The sequence below is a fragment of the Ornithorhynchus anatinus genome, chromosome 4, assembly GCF_004115215.2.
Source record: "Ornithorhynchus anatinus isolate Pmale09 chromosome 4, mOrnAna1.pri.v4, whole genome shotgun sequence".
Lineage (NCBI taxonomy): Eukaryota > Metazoa > Chordata > Mammalia > Monotremata > Ornithorhynchidae > Ornithorhynchus > Ornithorhynchus anatinus.
The window spans coordinates 112,712,298-112,732,559 of NC_041731.1; the positions used below are offsets into that span (position 1 = coordinate 112,712,298).

A 20,262-nucleotide genomic window follows, 5' to 3' on the forward strand; every position below is an offset into this window, starting at 1 on the left:
AACTCAATTTTTTTTGACCCCTTCTAGATGTAAATATTTTTATGTTCGTCTATCCATTTAGAGTGTAAGTATTCTGTGGACTAGGAATATGTCATATCTTTATTCTCTTTTTTCCAAACACACAGTAGAGTGCACTGTACCAAGTGGGCTTTCAGTAAATATTGCTACGACTACAGTTTCCATGTGAGGTCCATTTCCCGCCAGGATGGACCCCCTTTCGGGGAGCCTTTGGTATCTGGTTTGGGGAGTTCCCAGTATTTGGAATTTAATCTCTCAGGAATCCCCCATCAAGAGAGAGATGCCCAGCTTGCAACTACAGGTTTATGAAACTTCCATAAAATCCTCATCCCTTCCTGAGAAGGTCCCAAAAGGCCTTTGGGAATTAGGGATTGGGGACTTGATGGCCTGCAGTGAAATCTCAGCCATTGGATGACTCTGTTTCTGGTGATCCCGGTTTGTGGTTTATCCATTGCTCAACCCTGATCCCCTGCAAGTTGTGAAATTTATCTGTGATGCAGATTTACAACCTCTAAGACAGGGCATACTTAACGCGGAGCTCCCTGAGGGCATACTGTGGGGAACAGGAGGCTAGAGGGCCAGGTCTTCACCTAATTTTCAGACAGTTATGAATGAGAAGACTCAAGTGTTGATACAGCGCTTAAGGTATATTGGCCAAATGCAGCTTATTACAAGATGCTCCTAATGGTCTTGGGCTCAGAGTTGGTAGTTTTCCACAAAACACACGGTGTGCGGTCCCAGCATATTTCTGGTATGCATGGCGTCATTCAATTGCTAATATTTGTCAGTGTGCTGGAAAATGAAAATTCAGAAGTGTAATCAAATACAGTTATTCATTATATTTGCATTCTTAAATTTATTTCCTGAGTTCCCATTTCAGCAGAACAGAACTCCATGATGTAACATTATTTGCTTTACATTTATCAGCTATGCTGTGAAGTCATTTGGTTTAGTGCCATGGAAGAGTGGCTTCCAGCCAACAAAGCTTTTGCCATGCCATCGCGTTCTATTTTTTTTTAATAAATGTCATTTCCTAAGTGCATTACCTCATCATTTGGCTGTGATCCAGATGAATCAGGAAGGAATAAGAAAAATGTTGTCTTTTCTGACCGATCCATCCATATTTTATTTCATTTTTCATTAAGAAACCCACTGTTTAAAGAAATCGATAATACCCCATCATTATGAGGAGGAGGTTAAAGGGGTCCATTCCAGGAGGTGCATCGTAATTGCTGGAAGAATCCACGTTTTCATCTGGCGGCTGAGAAGTGTCACCAAGATATAGTTTTAAATCGTTCTTCTCTTGTTGTCCCTGCAGCCTGGATCCATGGTGACCCCAGAAAAGTGGCTTACCCAACCGACAGCTATGGACAGTTCTGTGGCCAGAAAGAAACTCCAAATGAGTGAGTGTAATGGGACACGTATGCCTTGATGGGAGGTTGGGGAATAGGGGAATTTGTTGATTCTTTTGAACTTGGTTGGGGAGGTGGAACGGTGAACATTGTAATCCCCTAATCTCCATTCCCTAAATGCTTTGACAGTTTGAAAGTCACTGAGACATTTGGCCTGCACCAAGTCAAGGTCATAAAGTTGGTGGTTTAATGCAGCATTTTGTAGATCACATCAAAACCCTTCTTAGTAAAATGCAATTATAATAGATGGACTGTACCAACGATCCTGTCACAGACCATATTTTAAAATGTCCTATGTAATGGACCTTTGAAAGGGAGACATCAGATTGCCTGATGAAGCTTATACAACGGAAGTTGGAATTGTGTTTTGGCCAACCTATATGTTGATATATCATTCCACTTGTCAGAGGGAGGAAAAAACACCCTGACAAACTAAAGTCCACATGCCCTTGCTCTCTTGCAAATTGTTTATGAACAACAGAAATCGAGTAGAACTCTTTATCAGTTTTGTTTGCCATTCCAGGAAAATGACAATTACGGTTCAGTTTCTGGAACAAGCCTGAGTGAACCTTCACTCTGCTTTCAAAAAAATAAAGCTCAGCGGCCATGGTTGCATGGTTTTTGAAGAGAATTTTGTCTTTGGAAAAATAGATGTCGGGGTCTGAATTTGTCGGGGATTATAGAATAGTTAAAATTGAATTTGAAATAAAAGACAAAGTATAAAGTATGCAGAAGAGTGCTCATACTAATCACATACCTGAAGCTAAAGAGAATAAAACAGTGTGGATCAGAGGAACTTTTTGGGACTCACGTTCTGTTGCCCTGACCCTGAGCCTGCTGTGATTCACCACAGCTCCCTGATTGACGAAGTATTGCTGACTTTCCATCCCCTTCTCCATCTCCGGGATCTCGTCTCACCGCTGCCCTAATGGCCTTGGTCCATAGACCCTAGTTGGCTGACAGCGAGGGATGGCAAGGGAGAAGTGGGGAGTCCAGAATTGCCATCACCTCTGGGTAGCGGCTTTTGACTGGGTGGAAGTCCCGGCCAATCAGAGGCAGTGTGAGGCTGCAAAACCACTGAAAAAAATGCTACATCTTTGCCAGCACAACTCAGTGGATTTTAGTCCTTCTGTATTGAATTGTGACAAAAGTACTAATAGCAAATCACCCTATCACTAGCTGGCTGACAAATAAATCGTTAGAGCTATTAAGGTGCAGGCAGAATCCTTGACACTTTTTGACCTACTATTAGATGTGCCCCAGGCAGACCTGGCCATCGTTTAGAAACATTCCCTTTGTTCTCACCAATCGGCTCGCCTTTTCTGTGGAAACAGATGGCTGGGTTGGATGAAGAGGGTGCCTTCATAGAATGGGGAAAAATAAAAATGTCTCCCGCTGCCATGGACATCCAGATCCCACAAAGAATCATCACTGTTGAGGTTATCTTTGAGAGGACAAAAAAAAAGCATCAGGGAGGAGAAGATAATTTCATATAAAGGGCAGAACTTCATACCTTTTTCTTATGAAACTTTTCCTGAAAGGAGGAACAAAATGGCATCTTACTCATTACAGGAGATCTGAGCTGGTCTCAGTCTACTTTTCCTGGTGAAGCATGCTCATTCATGGCAGGTGGAATGATGCTACAAAACATCAGGGTCAGCTACCCAACCTGAATTTGCTGTCTTGGGTTTCTGTAGAGCATCTCTCCTATCCCACATTTCCCCTGGCTTAGGAATCATGATAGTCAGCGGTGTCAGCACTAGCCCATCAAGAGGCTCCAGAATCTTGTAATGTCAGGAGACAGAGGCACAAGATTCCTCTTAGTTTGGCCCCTTTCATTAACTCCGCACATGACGTATGTAGATTACATATATGACCTTCAACATATATACACAGGCATGCTCACCTTAATGCAACTATACTGGGATGGACATGGGAGGCGAATTAGCGACAGCAGGATATCCAAAGGGCTGTGGTATGGAGAGCTGAAATTTGGAACCTGAAAGCAAGGAGGGCAGAGGAAGAGGCTTTTGAAGTACCCATTTAAATAAAGACTCAGATCGTACTGTATCCCAGCTAAAAATTAGGGGTCAGTTGCTGAGGGTAGACCAGCATAGTGCACTGCCATCAAGAAGGAAGTGTCTCTCTTTGAGCAAGAAGAGAGACAAGGAGGCCAAAGAGAAAACAGCACCAGGCACTATGAACATTAAGTGCGGCCCAAGGAACAACTCTTCTGTATGCCCTAAGTGGCTGGGACTAGATCCTGCATTGACCAATTCAGCCGCGCACACACGCGTAGATGAATTCGACAGTCAGTGGTGTCTTCTTTGAATACAAAGGTCAACTTTATATGGACATATACCCAAACATATACATGCCCTTCTGATGATGGCATTCTACCTATGCCAGCCATACGAATTGTCCATACAAGACTAACGATCCTTTTCACCCAGGGTGTGCTCACCACACCCCCAGCTGCGATAGGAAGTCGGTGTGGCTGCAGATTGGATTGTAGATTGCTATCGATAGAGTGTGAGTGCTAATGAGGGCAACCAATGCAAATGCTAAAAATAGCAAAGAGATTGATTAGGAAATTGCTTCCATCACATAAATATTCAGGAAGCTACAAGTTTACACACCTGTTCCTATAGGAATCCTTTATTTTCACTTTGCTAGAAGCCATAATAATATTTCCCACCAATTTCCAGCCAAATTTCATTGCTAATGAAAATTTTGATTGCATATTGGAAGCTAAATGCATTTTGAAATTTGGCTCAGAAGGCCTGTCGTACGATTGAATCGCATGATTCATACCCACCCTTAGCACTCATGTGTTTTATGTTTGAAAATGTATGTGAATGTGTACGATTGAATGTATAAATACTGAATTGTGCATTTAAGTATTCTCAGAGTCATATAGCTCATCCTGGCCTAGTCATTCAATTCTTTATCTGATCCCTGTTCCTCCTCCTGCCCTCACTATTTTGATGATGACCTCAGAGATGAAGGTTTTTCTGTATGTGAATGTGTACGATTGAATGTATAAATACTGAATTGTGCATTTAAGTATTCTCAGAGTCATATAGCTCATCCTGGCCTAGTCATTCAATTCTTTATCTGATCCCTGTTCCTCCTCCTGCCCTCACTATTTTGATGATGACCTCAGAGATGAAGGTTTTTCTGTAAGTCTGACACATCTTACTGGCTGCCTCTCGATTAGTCAGGGAATCGGTCGGAAGCTTTGACAGCTTTGCACTTCCACGTTCAGTCCTGTGCTCCATGTCTGGAATTGGGGATCGCCCTCTGCCTCTGGGAAACAGGGTGAGGGAGAAGTATGGAAAGAAGGAGAGTGAAAAAGCGGATGTGATAGGGAATAAGGGCTTGGCAAGGAAGGGAAGTCATGCTAGGAGGTTGGGAATTCCTCAAGGATATCTTATCAGGTAGACAAACAGAACTGGATCCAGTTTAGCTGGTTGGACTAGTGAACGAGTTTCCCATCACTGCAGGGATACTGTCCAAGTGATCAGCAGGGAGTGCAAAGTGGGATGCTGCCCAGAGCCCATGACTGGCTAATGGCTAGTGAATCTATGACCCCTCCAATGAATGATAGACTTCCAGGCAACATATCGTTTGTTCATTCATTCAATCATATATATTGAGGGCTTACTGTGTGCAAAGCACTGTACTAAGTGCTCGGGAGAGTACACTCTAATAATGAACAGACATATTCCCTGCCCACAACAAGCTTACAATCTAGAGGGGAGACAGACATAATATAAATGCATAAATAACAGATATATACATAAGTTCTTTGGGGCTGGGAGGGGGCTGAATAAAGGGAGCAAGTCAAGACAAAACAGAAAGGTGCAGGTTAAGAGGAAAGTAGGGGTTAGGGAAGACCTCTTGGAGGAGATGTGCCTTCAAGTAGCACAGTGCTCTGCAAACAGTAAGCACTCAATAAATACAATTGAATGAATGAATGAATAAGACTTTGAAGGGGGTATTGGGAGAATAATTGTCTGATTTGAGGAGGGAGGGCGTTCCAGGCCAGAGGCAGGATATTGGCCAGGGGTCGGCAGTGAGATAGGTGAGATGGAGGCACAATGAGACGGAACTGATATTGGTTCCTGCTTTTGTGCCATATGCACTTCCATAATAACATCCAATTCCAGCTGTTGGGATTAGACTGTAAGCTCCTTGTGGACAGGGAACGTGTTTCCCAACTCTGTGATATTATACTCTCCCAAGCGCTTAGTACAGTGCTCTGCACCCAGCAGCCACTCAGTAAATCTCATTGACGGATCGACCATCGATCGATCTCGATTTGAAAAGTCATTGTCACTAGTGAATGACATGCACATTTACAGTCACTGTAAAATTAGGGCCATTGTTAATGTTTTCCCTATTTATTAAAAGACTGCATTCAAAAGACCAAAATTGGACATTTTTTTTCCTGCTCTGTGTATGGGCTTAGAAAAAAGGCAGGCACCTCCTCGTCCAGAGCCAGGGGAAGGATTCACCGTGATTCCATTCAGATCTTTATCGGTTTACTTGCATGGAGCCAGGTGTGGGCCGATTGGCTGTGCTTCTTTAGCTGTTCAGACAGACCCAAGTCAGAACGTGAAGACAGTTTGTTGCCTGATGTGTATTCGGTGGCTTTTCAGCTTCTGAGCTGTTGAAAGGGCTTCACTAAGATGATTGAAAAGGTAATGAATGATCAGGGGAGTCCGCTTGTCGGACCGTTCTGTGTGTTCCGCAAACTGGTGCTCTGCTGAAATGATCTTAGGGAAGGCGTCCTGACCTTCTCAAATGTCAAGTCAGATGAAACAAAGTCAATTTTCAAAGAGAGCAACAGAGAGCACCGTAGATTTATACTGTTATTGTTTATAACCTTCTCTCTGTCTGCTATTTGGGTTTCTGTGAATTGCTTTCCGCGGCTTTTCTTGGGGTTTTCACCTCTGAGCAAAGTCTCGGTTGGTTCTGGTGCCCCCTGCTGGCTCATGGGAAAACTTCAGCTGGGAGAGGCTGCTGAAGGGGAAAACAGGTGATGACTGCAGTGACTCCTTTTTTAACTCGCAGGGGGTCACTTGGCTATCAAAAACTCCAGGACGACGGGCAGGAATCCCTGGATAACCAGAACCTAGCTACAGGGGGGTCAGGAAGCTAGCCGGTCCAGAGATGATCTGGGGAGAAACGGCAAGGAGGATGGTCACTAATTAGATGACCAGATCTTTTCCCCAACCTTCCCGCCTTTCATCCCCAACCTTCCTATGGCAGTGATCTCCTAGGCTCCTAATGTTAACTCAGTTCCACAGCCCCTGGCCCTGCCAACTCTTACTCGTCAAGCAGTAAGAGTGCAGCAAAGGCCAAGACCTGGGGTGGTGAAGAGCCTTCCCTCCAGGGACACTAGTTTTCCCGTCTTTAGGATGAATGAAGCAAGTTTGGCCTCCAGCTCAGTGTCCCAGAAAACACCTCCCAAATCCACTGTCCTCTGCACAATTCAATGTGACAAAATACACACCCACATTTAGGAACACAACTTCTTATTTGCTTTTGCTGTCCAGTTTGTTTTTTATTTTAGGTTTTTTGCTTTTTTGCCAGGGGTGGATTGGGGAGGGTCTATATAAGGTGTAGTAAATGCCAATCATTATCGGGTATAACTCTCTTCTTTTCAATGTTCTGCTATCTTTTCCATTCCCTTCTAAAAATTCTATATCCTGCACCCTTCCCGAAGCCCTTCTGCATCTTCCACGACCTCTCTTCTTCAAGTGGAGAATTGCTCTCTGGGCAGCTTATGTTATCTGCTGCTCTCTCCCCATGGGCTCCTTAAACTCTGGGGAGGAATTTTTCAGGAAAGTGGAGCAGTAGCAATGCAGAGGCAGTGGAGTACCTGACAAAGCATACTCTCGCTCTCCCTCCTCTCTTCCCACACTTCCCTGGCTCCCAGGAAACCAGGGAGCATTATGGCCCTTCAGATGTTTGCCTGTTCAAGCAAGTGCCCAGGGAAATGGGAAATAAGAAATGCATATTCCCCACCATCAAAAGCCCCAGTAGGTGCCCTATGTGAATTTAAGAAAGGCTGACCTTTCTTTATGAGGTATCCATTGAATGCTACAGGGAAGCAAGAGATCTTCCCAGACTAAGCCCCTCCTTTCTTCTTCTCCCACTTCCTCCTGCTTTGCCCTGATTTGCTCCCTTTGTTCTTCCCCCCTCCCAGCCCTACAGCATTTATGTACATATCTGTCATTTATTTGTTTGCATTCACGTGTCTCCGCCCCTCTGGACCCAAAGCTGTTGTGGGGAGGGAATGTGTCAGTTTGTTGTTGGGGGTGTACTCTCCCAAGCACTTAGTACAGTGTTCTGCACACAGTAAATGCTCAATACATAGGATTAAATAAACGAATGAATGAATGAAGTGGTTATTGCAGAAATACCGTAGGAGTCCCAGGATTATATCCACCACACGCAGAGTTATTCTTTATCCAGTAAGAAGGACCTGAGTTCTAGTCCCAGCTCTGCCACTTATCTGCTGTGTGACCTTGGGCAAACCACCTCCCTTCTCTGGGCCTCAGTTATCTCATCTGTAAAATGGGGATTAAGATTGTGTACCCCATGTGAGATTAGGACTATGCCCAACCTGATTAGGTTGTATCCTCCCCAGGGCTTTGTACAGTGCCTGACACTTAAGCACTTAACAAATACTATATATTTTACAGTGTTTTAAACAGTAGTTTGCCTAAATTAAACATCAATGTTCATCCTATGCGCTGTGAATAGTGTCAGGAAATGTGTTCCCCCCAATTTTTTAACCCAGGGTGTTCTCTTTGGTTCATATAGAAGAAAATGAAAAGAAATACTTTATTTTTTGCTGGCTTTCTTTACAGGAACAAGACCATTTTATTTTATTTTAACATTCTGAAATGTGCCAGTCCCATAGTGCTAATAAACCTACAGTGCCCTACCACACAGGTGAGTGAAATCTTGAAATCCCAAATATGTGTCTGGTGCTCTGTGACTGTCTTTGCAGTTAAATGCTTCAGGTCTTGGGGGTTTAGTAAAGAGATATTGCAGAGGGCGGGTTGAGGATGTTCTTGGCTTTATTCTATTCCCCATCCCTGTGACATTCGCATTTGCAAATGGCTTGACCCCTATAAACTGGGATGGGGAGGGATGGGGAAATGGGAGGGAAATGGGAGAGTGATTTGAAAATTCTTGGCAAAGGCTTTCTGGGGCTCCAAGAGGGTCCACTAATTGAGGACAAATCATCTTAAAAGAGCTAATTTTACAGCTTTTTCAGGTGCCTGAGGTGCCAAGCTTCATGCAGGGAAGCAGTTCAGATTTGGTTGATTCAAACCAGGTCTGGGAGAACAAAGCACATTACCTTATTCACTGTCCACTGTGGTCAGGCTTGGGACCCAAGCGGTTGTGGACTTGACAGTGATCATCACATACCCCTTCCTCAAAGTGGCATTTTGTTATTAGCTTCCTAAGTGTTGATTGCTGGCCAATCAATGCCATATTTAAAGTGAACATATCAGGCTGGTGGTGGAAAGAGAAGAGAACATATGCTGGGCTGTTTTTATCTGCTCAATTGAGCAACAGCACTAGATTTGATGTGATTCTCAAAGTCCTCTGCCATTTTAAATCATTTTTATTTATCCATTTTTCATACAGTGCTCCTTTTTAGAGATTCCTCGGTGTCTCGAAATGCTCAAACTCCCACTGTTCCCATTGCATAAAAATAGAAATATTGGAATTAAAGTATGTTTCCTGACATATTTCTGTGCAAGGCATTAAAAGGAATAAAACCTGGCCTCTCCCAATCAATTGTATTTATTGAGCGCTTACTATCTCCCCTCAGGCTTTGTAGATTAAGTTCTAAAAGTACAGAGAAGCAGCATGGCTTAATGGAAAGAGCACAGGCCTGGGAGTTAAAAGACCTCGGTTCTAATCCCAGTTCTGCCTTTTGTCTGCTGTGTGACCTTGAGCAAGTCACCTAACTTCTCCGTACTTCAATTTTCTCATCTCTAAAATGGAAATTAAATACCTGCTCTTCCTTATTCTTGAAATCTTAAACCCTATGTAGGACAGAGACTGTTCCTACCTAATTATCTACCCCAATGCTTAATATGGTGCTTGGCACCTAGTAAACAATTAATACTTGAGAAGCAGCATGATTTAGTTGAAAGAGCATGGGCCTGGGAGACAGAGGACCTGGTTTCTAATCCCAGCTCTGCCATCTGTCAACTGAGTGTGACCTTGGGCAGCCACTTCACTCTCCTGGGCCTCAGTTATCTCATCTGTAAAATAGGGATTAAGTCTTGGAGCCTAATATGGGACAGGGACTGTGTCCAACCTGATTAGGTCGTATCTTCCCCAGAGCATAGTACAGTGTCTGGCACTTAGTAAGCGCTTAACAAATACCATTAAAAAAAAGAACTACATCTTGCAGGATGGAGTGTCAGTGGGTAGTGAATGCTGGGGAGACAGAATGTAGGCTTAAATTTGAAAGTGCAGGTTAAATATTCTGCATGTCGTATACACCCAGGAAATACTATTGCCTGGCTGCGCGTGGAGGGAGTGGACAAGTGGCTCTTAACGGTTGGGGAACGGAGAAGAAATCAGTAGGAAAGGAGAGAAGAAGATGGGCTGAAAGGGGGCCATGGGTTCCGGTAGGTGGAAAGGGTCTTAGGGATAGGCATCGAGAAGCAGTGTGGCTTACTGGAAAGAGCATGGGCTTGGGAGTCAGAGGTCGTGGGTTCTAATCCCAGCCCCGCCACTTGTCAGCTGTGTGACTGGGCAAGTCACTTAACTTCTCTGTGCCTCACTTCCCTCATCTGTAAAATGGTGATTAAGACTGTGAGCCCCAAGCGGTACAACCTGATTACCTTGTGTCTACCCCAGTGCTTAGAACTGTGCCTGGCACATAGTAAGCACCTAAATACCATTATTATTATTATTATTATTATTACTATTTACCCATGTTGCCAAATTGGCATTCCCCTTCTCTCCAAGTGGGTTTAGGGTGAGCCTGTGCTCTGAAGGACTGAATGAATGTTAGCATCTCTCTGTTTGGTGCTAACAGAGGAACCTCAGACAAATTGACAGTTCACAGTCCTGGGTCAGAGAGTCTTGGAACAGCACAACTTCTGCTCTTTCAACTGCCCCCTCCCGGCACTGAGCCCAGAGCTGCATTGACCCCTGGACCAAGGCTTCCTGGCCCGATCCGTGGTGGGGTCGTTGGGGGAATAAACTTCTGGAGCAGCCAATCGTTCCTGGACTGAAAGGGTCTGCTTTCCCTCCCACCCACCCTCAGCCAGGGCAGCAAAAAGCAGTTTCCCTTTGGTCCCCGAATGCCAGTGCTGGCCTTACCCTAGGCTATTATTATGTTGATGGTGTTTATTAGTGCTCACTCTGTGCAAAGCACGATTCTAAGTGCTGGGAAAGGATACACGGGTGAGAACTAGCATGGCATAATGAAAAGGGGCATGGCGTAGTGGATAGAGCATGGACCTGGGAGTCAGAAGGTTTTAATCCCAGCTCCGCCACTTGTCTGCTGGTTGACCTTGCACAAGTCACTTACTTCTCCATGCCTCAGTTACCTCATCTGTAAAATGGGGATCGAAACTGTGAACTCCACATGGGACAGGGACTATGTCCAACTCGATTTGATTTTATCTATCCCAATGCTTAGTACAGTGCCTGGCACATAGTGTGTAAACATTACCATAATAATAATAATAATAATAATTATTATTATTATTATTATTATTATTAACAACTAGACAGGGCCCTGAGTGGGCTCACAATCTAAGAATATGGCTATGCACCGGCCCCAAGTCACAGGCCAGAAAGAAAGATGCCCCACAGGCAGCAGGGTTTTTGGTTTATAGTGGCTCAAGGTGTGAGTGTTTGGAAGCAAGGAGTGCAGGGAGGAAAAAAGAATCCAATGCCAAGACCCGGGATTTTGTAGTGAGAAAGGAGCAAGTAATGACAGGGTGGATGAGACAACACAATTCATTCATTCATTAATTCATTCATTCATTCAGTCAGTCGTATTTATTGAGCACTTACGTGTGCTGAGCACTGTACTAAGCACTTGTAGGAAAGTACATCTTCATTCAAGTCATTTAACTTCTCTCTGGCTCATTAATCTCGTTTGTAAAATGAGGATTTTACAACCTGATTAACTTATATCTGCCCCAGCACTTAATACAGTGCCTAGTTCATAATAAGTGCTTAACACATGTTTTTTTAAAAGCTCTTTTTGCATTTTCTCACACAGAAAGTCAGGGCAGAGTTTTGATTTCAGAATATTCAAACAGCTACACCCAAATCCTCCAGTTCTTTCACATTATGTTTCTCTCAACTGAATGTGATTGTTCTTTGGATTAGTCCGGCGAAACAGCTTGGGACTGATAGTCCCTCAAACTTCATTCGGGAACAGTAATTGCATAAGTGACCTCTGTTCATGTCTCATTGACATTAGTGAAGGACTGCGTTAGAGATAGATTGCAGTAATGCTTTTAATTTTGTTCGTTTCTGATGATGATAAAAATCCAATTATGTTTTTCACATTGTTGTTGAAAATGGATTGACACTGGTAATCATAGAAGACCTAAATGATCAATATTAGAGTATTTCATTGTTGGGGTTTTTGGGTTTTTTGCCATTTTACCCATTCTAGAGATTCAAGGCCAGAGTCCCACTTGTTTGCATATAAGGGCAGACATTATTCCAAATCTCCAGCCTCATGTTCTGAGCCTGAAATTCACAAGAAAGTGCATTGTGGAAAATCCAGCATTGCACTATACCTGTTTTTGTGGGGCTGCTGCATTAGAAATCACTGGAATGTTGTCTTCCATATGAAGATCCCAAGAATAATTTCGAAAGTCTGTGGGGAAAGCGCAGCATCCATTCATGTTCATTTGAACAATCTGATATTTTAATCGAAATTGGGTTGGGGTTTTGCTTGCACAGGTTTCTGGTTTCCAGCTTAGTTCATGCCATCATGCTTTTCTTTTTTCTTGCAGCTCTGTGTCTCCAAGTGCCCAGACAGGTTTGCAACCTACATAGACATGCAAGCTTCGTACAGATACAATAAAAGCTACTGGGAATACTACAGGCAGTTCTGCAAGCCTGGTTTTAATAAGCCTTGGAAGGTCTGTGCACATAAGCATGAAACTACAGAAGGGTTTAAGTTCTCATTTTCATTCCTAAGTGTAACATAAGTATTTCATCTTTGGTTTTGTCAAGATTCGAGTCTCCGGAGTTGGACAAACTCCCAAGAGATTACTGAGGATGCCATTGAATGGAAAACATTTCCAGTTTCTCATCATGTGGATTTGAGAGTTGTGACAGTCAGTTTTGCCAGCAAGCTGGGGATGAGAGCCCAGAATGGCATCGACAGAGCCCCTTTCTTGGGAACGTGTCTGCATCTGCATTTTGAATGTCATTAGATCCATATATTTAATTCTTTTTGGCATTCTGATTACTTTCCTATGATATTATTTTGCTCCTCAACACACTTTATTTACCTTTATTTATAAAACCCCAAACTTCAGATTTCAGGTCAAACCTCCACTATTGGAAATAAATATTGTTGTCTCTAGTGCCAAAGTTCTTTATACTTGCATGAAAATTCTGGGAAGCATGGATCCAGATAGGATATATGGATTCAGAGTCAGATGCAATACTAAGCAGGTCTCCAGGAACAATTTTCAGAGTGCTCAGTTTTGATCTCTACTGATTTTTCTGAATTGCAACTAGGAATATTTTTCCTAGATGATTCTCATGTACAGTTGAAGAAGCTACTCAAGATAAGGGACCCATTTGGAAGCTTATTTAATTTCTACAAGGGAATGGATTTTCTTTTTCTTTGCTTCAAAATAATTTTACTCTCAAATCATTCAAGGGCTTTCTCCTAGCCTATGAAGTACTAATGATCTCCCTCTTCCCTTTCCAGTCTGTTGCACAAGTTCTCCGGGACGAAGATTGCCCATCGATGATCATTCCAAGCAGGCCTTGTGAGTCGTCATTATTTTAACTTAGTACACCTTGGAAACCCAGCAAGGATTTTCTCAAATCCAAACTCTCCCAATAGACCATTCAAGGGTATCACATATATTCTGGATGTGTTTTAAATAGGCTTTGAAAAACATTGCTATAGACGTGTTTTTAAAATATTTTTGAACTTGGGAAGATTTGGCCCGAGTTGTGGCTGAATGAAACCAAGAGCGGCTGTCCTATAAAATCTGGAACGGTGCAAAGGATTAGTGTAGGCCCCAAGAAAGACCCATGTTGCTCTATGTTAGAACCTCTCTTCTGTTGGCGTCTCGGAAGTGTGAAGCCAAATCTCACTTTACCTAGTTTTCTTCATCACTCTGGACATGTCACCTGGGCCTCATTTAACCTTTTGCATAAAACAAAGATGTGGGAATTCATTCACTCAGTCGTAATTATTGAGCACTTACTGTGTTCAGAGCACTGTAGTAAGCACTTGAGAGAGTACAATACAGCAATAGACACATTCCCTGCCCACAGTGAGTTTACATAGCTCTCTTGTGGAAGTATTGGTGGGAGGCTACATGAACCTATCATCTGGCTTTCTGGAGGATTGATCGTCAGGCACACTGCAACTATGGATTGCTTTGGACCAGCTTAAATTGACTGCTGGAATGACCTTTACGAGGCCAAGTCCCTACATCTTCCCTCCTATTTTTGTGGTATTACTTTGTCTCCTCCTAATCATTCCTATTAGCAAAAACATGGCAGTCGTGAGGGCATAGCCAGCTTTAATAATACTAATAATAATAATAATAATAATTGTGATATGGGATTAACACTTACTATGTGCTGACAATTACTCATCCCCCATTCAAAACGTTATTGAAGGCATATCTTCTCCAAGAGGCTTTCCCTGACTAAGCCCTCCTTTCCTCTTCTCCCACTCCCTTCTGCATTGCCCTGACTTACTCCCTTTATTCACCACCCCTCTGCCCCATAGCACTTATGGGAATCAGCGTGGCTTAATGGTTAGAGCATTGGCTTGGAAGTAAGAAGGACCTGGGTTCTACTCCCAGCTCCACATGTCTGCTGTGTGACTTTGGTCAAGTCACTTCACTTCTCTGTTGCCTCAGTTGCCTCATCTGGAAAATGGGGATGAGTGTGAGCCCCATGTGGGAGCAGGACTGTGTCTGACCTGATTCACTTGTGTCTATCTCTCACTTAGAACAGTTCTTGGCGCATAATAAGCACTTAACATGTACCATAATGATCATAATTATTATTATCACCATGTACCTATCTCCCTTTCTAGACTTTAAATGCATTGTGGGCAGGGAATGTCTCTGTTTATTGTTAAATTGTGTTCTCCCAAGCACTTAATACAGTGCTCTGCATGCAGTAAGTGCTCAATAAATATGACTGATTAACTTCTGTGCCAAGCACTCTTCTACGCACCAGGGTAGATACAAGAAAATTAGATTGGACACAGTCCCTGTCCCACATTTACAGATGAAGTAACTGAGGCACAGAGAAGTTAAGTCAGTTGCCCACGGTCACACAGCTGACAAGTGGCAGAGCGGGATTCGAACCCATGACCTCTGACGCCCAAGCCCAGGCTCTTTCCACTGAGCCACACTGCTTCTCTGCTTCCTGCGTTGCTTAATTTGGAGTGTCACATACACTCAATGAGGAGAATCGCTCAAATCCAGTCTCTAGACCCAAATCCAATATCCCACCCCCTCTTAGTCCCACCTGCCTCTTGTTCTGCTCCCAATATCTCTACAACACAAATATCTGTCTAAAGTCAAATACAACTTCACTTGCAAGCATATATTCCAGTGAAACACATTCCAAGTTAATGGCAAAGACAGAAAGTCATGCATTTTTCGAAAGTCCAAAGTCCACAGCCTCATTGGCAAGTATTTAATCGGCTTATAGGGGGGTTAGAGAGAGGAAAGAGCCCTTCAGTCCTGGTTCTGTCTTCTGGTAGCTGATGAACGTGGACAGAGCCTGCATAAGCACCTCACAATGTGCTGCACCCCTGACTGCCTATTTCCTTATTCCACTCTATGCCCCGGTGGGAAGAAGATGGCAGGGATGAGCGTCCACTGGGGCTGCCCAAGCCACTAACAGAAGAATCAGTTCCTTCACATGGTTTCTCAGTCCTGGAGTCTCAGAATGCAGGCTCACCTGCCATTCCTGATGGAATCTCCCATCATAATGATAATTGCGGTATCGGTTAAGTGCTTACTATGTGTCAGGCATTAGGCTAAGCGCCAGGGTGGATACAAGCAAATCGTGTTGGACACAGCCCCTGTGGGGCTCACAGTCTTAATCCCCATTTTACAGATGAGGTAATTAAGGCACAGCAAAGATAAGTGACTGGCCCAAAGTCACACAGAGGGTAAATAGCAGAGTTGGTATTATAACTCTGGTCTTTCCGTCTCCCAGGCCATGCTCTATCCACAAGGCCATACTGCTAAGAATGTTGAGAAGCAGCGTGGCTCAGTGGAAAGAGCGCGGGCTTAGAGTCAGAGTTCACGGGTTCTAATCCCGGCTCTGCCGCTAGTCAGCTGTGTGACCTTGGGCAAGTCACTTAACTTCTCTGAGCCTCAGTTACCTCATCTGTCAAATGGGGATTAAAACTGTGAGCCCCACGTGGGACAAACTGATCACCTTGTATCCCCCAGCACTTAGAACAGTGCTTTGCACATAGTAAGCACTTAACAAATGCCACAGTTTATTTATTTAGTTACTGCTACATCATCATCAGTTAACATGTGTGCACATTTCATTTACATGCTAGGATTCATGAATAATGGCCACTTAGAAGAGACCAAGAAAATGAACCCATTTTCTTTGTGTAAATGTTGAGGTTAGCAATTCTTAAAAAAAAGAAAAAAGCAAGATAATTCAGTGAGACAGAGCAAACTTGTGAAGGCCTTAAAATTATAATTGGTTAGAACCTTTTGGGCTCTGATTCTACCATCTCAGAATTGTTTGAGCATGAAAATTGTGAGCCTCTCGCTACTTTCACATCTGACCTCGGGAAGCCCATAACAGTGAAAGTAAACCCCAAGAAATAGACATGAAAGTTACCTTTCAGAAAGAATGTTCCTGTTCTATCATGAGCCACCATTTTTAATTCGTTTGTATTTCTTCACTTTCCTCAATTTTCAAGATTTTATGGAGCCAGGATCTGAGATTTTTATTTTTATAGAAGAGCTGATCTGAAGCAGAGCTGCAGCTAAACTATGGGCTTTAAAAAAATCCTTTTACAATTGATGGTGTGCCCTCTATCAGTTTTTACAAAGATACAATACTAGGAATTTGATTTTGGCCATTCACCTTGTAAAAGAGAACAACCATTAACTTACCAAGCAGATTCAGGGTGTGATTATATTTACCTTTCTTTCCAATGGCATTGTGCACAGAAAGACTTCCAGTCTCCAAGGAATATGCAGTTTGCTACTTTCTGAAGCTATTTACAAATTTTTTGATGAAATTTGGGTAATCAAAGCTTTCCAAGTGCAAAAAAGTTTCCAAAAAAAATAAGAAATCTCTCTAGGGGGTGATTATATGATTTATGTTGACAGAGGACATTTTTTCAACTTTACCTTCATTTTTATTTATGTTTTTACAGTTCTAAAAAGATGTTTCCCTGACTTCTCGACAAAAAATGGTGTTTTAACAGTAGCAAATCGAACAACATTCAAAGATGGAAAGGGAAAGACAAGGAATGTCACAGATCTCAGGGAAGCCGCTAAGTATGTTTTATCGACCTGTTCACCGTTTTGATACTTGTCAAAACTGCGGTTATAAAGTACAGTGTATTTCACTGGAAATACCCCAGATTTCTCAGGAACCTGCAAGTCCTTCTAAATGGAGAAATGAGTACTTACTGAGGGCAAAGAGGGAAACTAGAATATTCTGGAATAAATTGATAGCAATAATAAACCCCGAAGACCTATATTACTACCTGTCCTTATGTCCCAAAGGGTAGCATTGGCTTGAGAACTTTCCAAAGTGATTATGTTGTCGGATTGTATGATTAGAAAAGAGCAAAATCTACAGTATGTCAAAGACGCTCAGGGAAAAACCTAACTGTTTTCCAGAGAAGCTAGTAGAAGACCCAGAAATGTGGACTGTAAAGTTTGTTAATGTACTTAAAGCTGTCATAAAGCACACCCAAGAAAGAGAAATAAGCCATTCCATTCTCTTCCAAAGATAGAGATTTGAGTTAATACAGGGAAAGGGAAATTGAAGAGCAAATCCCAAATTCATTCCTTTCATCATTCTTTCCCAATGCGGTATCATCAGAAGATTACCCCAATGGCTATTAAAAATGTACTGCATTGGGGTGAATTTTAAATGTTGTTTACTGTTGAATGCTTGGGTTTAACAGAGTTAAAAGAAGATCGTATCATCATAAGAATTCATTTCCTATGGTGCAGTTTCCGTAAATTTTAAGGCACGCTGAACTGTTAGAGTGGCACTGACTTCACATCCCTTGAAGTGCTGCTCTGCTATGAAGCCTCCCAGGGTTTGCAGAGTTGCTGTGAAGACGACATTTCGTAGAACCTTTTGCTAGAAAAATAAACAGTGCAAATAGGAGGTTCCTGAAAAAAGCTTTTAACTTCAGCTTTACGAATTTCTTTTACTGGGATACAGAGAACTAATCGTTTCTTCCTCCTTTGTGTGAAGTGGTATCAATAACGTCCTTGATGCGAGGTCGGTTGGAATGAAAATTTTCGAAGATTATGCGAGTTCTTGGCATTGGATTTTAATGTAAGTGATTAAGTCTTTTTCCTCCATTTCATTCTCTGGGTGGCACTGAGTTTTCATCCAGTTTCAGGCCTTTCTTCAAGACTTATTTAAATTATTTCTCCAATTTTTTTTTGTCCTCATCATGACATTTTAATATACACATTGTGGACGCGATGTACCAAGCTTGAGTCATGTGGAGTGAAAGGTCTTAGCACTTAGAACTTTTCCTTTTATTTTCAAGGCCCATATTTCATTTTATAGGTGTGGGTAGAAGGTTCTGGGACTGGATCTTGGGTTGGTGGATTTCAGATATTTAAGCCTAATCCCAAAGTGCTATTGTGAACCCTGAGATCTGGGTTCTAAATCTGAGTTACTACTTTGCTTTGTGACCTTGGGCAAATCACTTCACTTCTCTGTCTCAGGTACCTGATCTGTAAAATGGGTATTAAGACTATGATCCCCACATTGGAGAGGGATTGTGTCCAACCTGATTAACTTGTATCTACCCCAGCGCTTTTACTGTGCCTGGAACATAGCAAGTTCTTAACCAATACCACAAAAAAACCAGTTTCCCATTCATTCTGGTTCACATCTCTTGCCTGTGATTAAGATGAGGTAGATATTCTTTACTCATGGGGGTCCTCAAAGTTATCCAGTTTAGCTGGATTAGTAATACCAGCAAAACATTTTACATTATTAAACCTGTGTCCCCAAATAACAAGGCTATGTTGAGAAGTGAATTTCCCCACATAATAACGCAAATGGTGATTGATGCTTCTTGTTGGGGACTTGAAAAGAGACTTGTGCAGGCTTTCTCAGAAGCAGGAGGTTAAAAGTCTTTGACTTAGCTGTTTGGCTCAGTGAGTGTCCCCCAGTTTGGATTTTTATCCTGGAAAGGTTGGGGGGAGAGAGACTTCATCTCTGTGATCTCTCTGTGCTTGAGATTGATAGGTGATGCACCACCAGCTCGAAGAGGCTGTCTGTAGTCAATCAATCAATTGTATTCACTGAGCACTTCCTTTGTGCAGAGCAAAGAACTAAGTGCTTGGGCGAGTGCAGCATTACAGAGTTGGAGGACACATTCCCTGCCCACATTGAGCTTGAAGTCTAGAGGGGGAAACAGACATTAATTATAAATAAACAAATTACAGATATAGTTATTCAACATGAGAATATCAGAAGAAGTCATACCAAAATACAAATTGATTAAATCTCCAAATTCAGCTGTGTAGCTTGATTTCTAAATAGAAGAAGCTTATTGACCAGTATTGTTCGATCTGTGGAGAAAAATCTGAGGTTCCAACCTGGTTTGGTATTTTATGCTGCAAAGGACAGTGATGATTTTTATAGAGCTCTATAATCAATCCTTGATGAATGTGAAGGACTTCATTATTCTGAGAAGGGAAGAAGAATTAGAATGTACTTTTAGCTTTTAATAGATCCAGTTAATGACTTGTGCACCAGGCTCTGAATGTTAGTGTCCTTGGGTTGCTCCAGGCCCCAAGTACCTGGTTTTTTTTTTTTTTTTTAATTTTTTAAGCACTTACTATGTGCCAAACACTGTTCTAAGCACTGGGATCGATACAAGGTAGTCAGATTGAACACAGTCCCTGTCCCAAATAGGGCTCACTTTCTTAATCCCCATTTTATAGGTGAGGGAACTGAGGCACAGAGAAGTTAAGTGACTTGCCCAAAGTCACACAAACTCCCAGGGTTCACTTGGAGGAAATAGCAACACAAAGATTCTTTCTGTCCTGACCTGGTGCCCTGCGGTGCAGAGGGGACACTATATCAGGCAATCATATTTATTAAGCACTAACTGTGTGCAGAGCACTGTGTTAAGCACTTGGGAGAGTATAATATAACAGACTCATTCCCTGCCCACAGTGAGCTTATAGCCTAGGGATGAATTTTAGTCCTATTCCAGCTCTTTAGAGTTAGAAAGATATCCAGACAAGATGAAATATAAGTTAAATACTCACCTTACATTTTGGTTGATACGCTGGATAGATGTGGTAAAAATTCAAATTGTGACCCCCAGGCTGACCCCTTATGTCAA

General features: G+C 42.5%; 1 protein-coding gene across 3 annotated transcripts in view; it reads left to right on the top strand.

Moving 5' to 3' along the window:
* SLC44A5 (solute carrier family 44 member 5) overlaps positions 1-20,262 on the top strand; it is a 355,152-nt gene that overhangs the window by 293,511 nt on the left and 41,379 nt on the right. For all 3 annotated transcript variants that reach the window (XM_029062743.1, XM_029062744.2, XM_029062742.1), the window contains exons 4-9: positions 1,337-1,421; positions 8,315-8,399; positions 12,464-12,592; positions 13,396-13,456; positions 17,080-17,203; positions 18,141-18,224. In XM_029062743.1, coding sequence (XP_028918576.1) covers positions 1,337-1,421; positions 8,315-8,399; positions 12,464-12,592; positions 13,396-13,456; positions 17,080-17,203; positions 18,141-18,224 — 568 coding nt within the window. The remainder of the gene's footprint in view (positions 1-1,336; positions 1,422-8,314; positions 8,400-12,463; positions 12,593-13,395; positions 13,457-17,079; positions 17,204-18,140; positions 18,225-20,262) is intronic.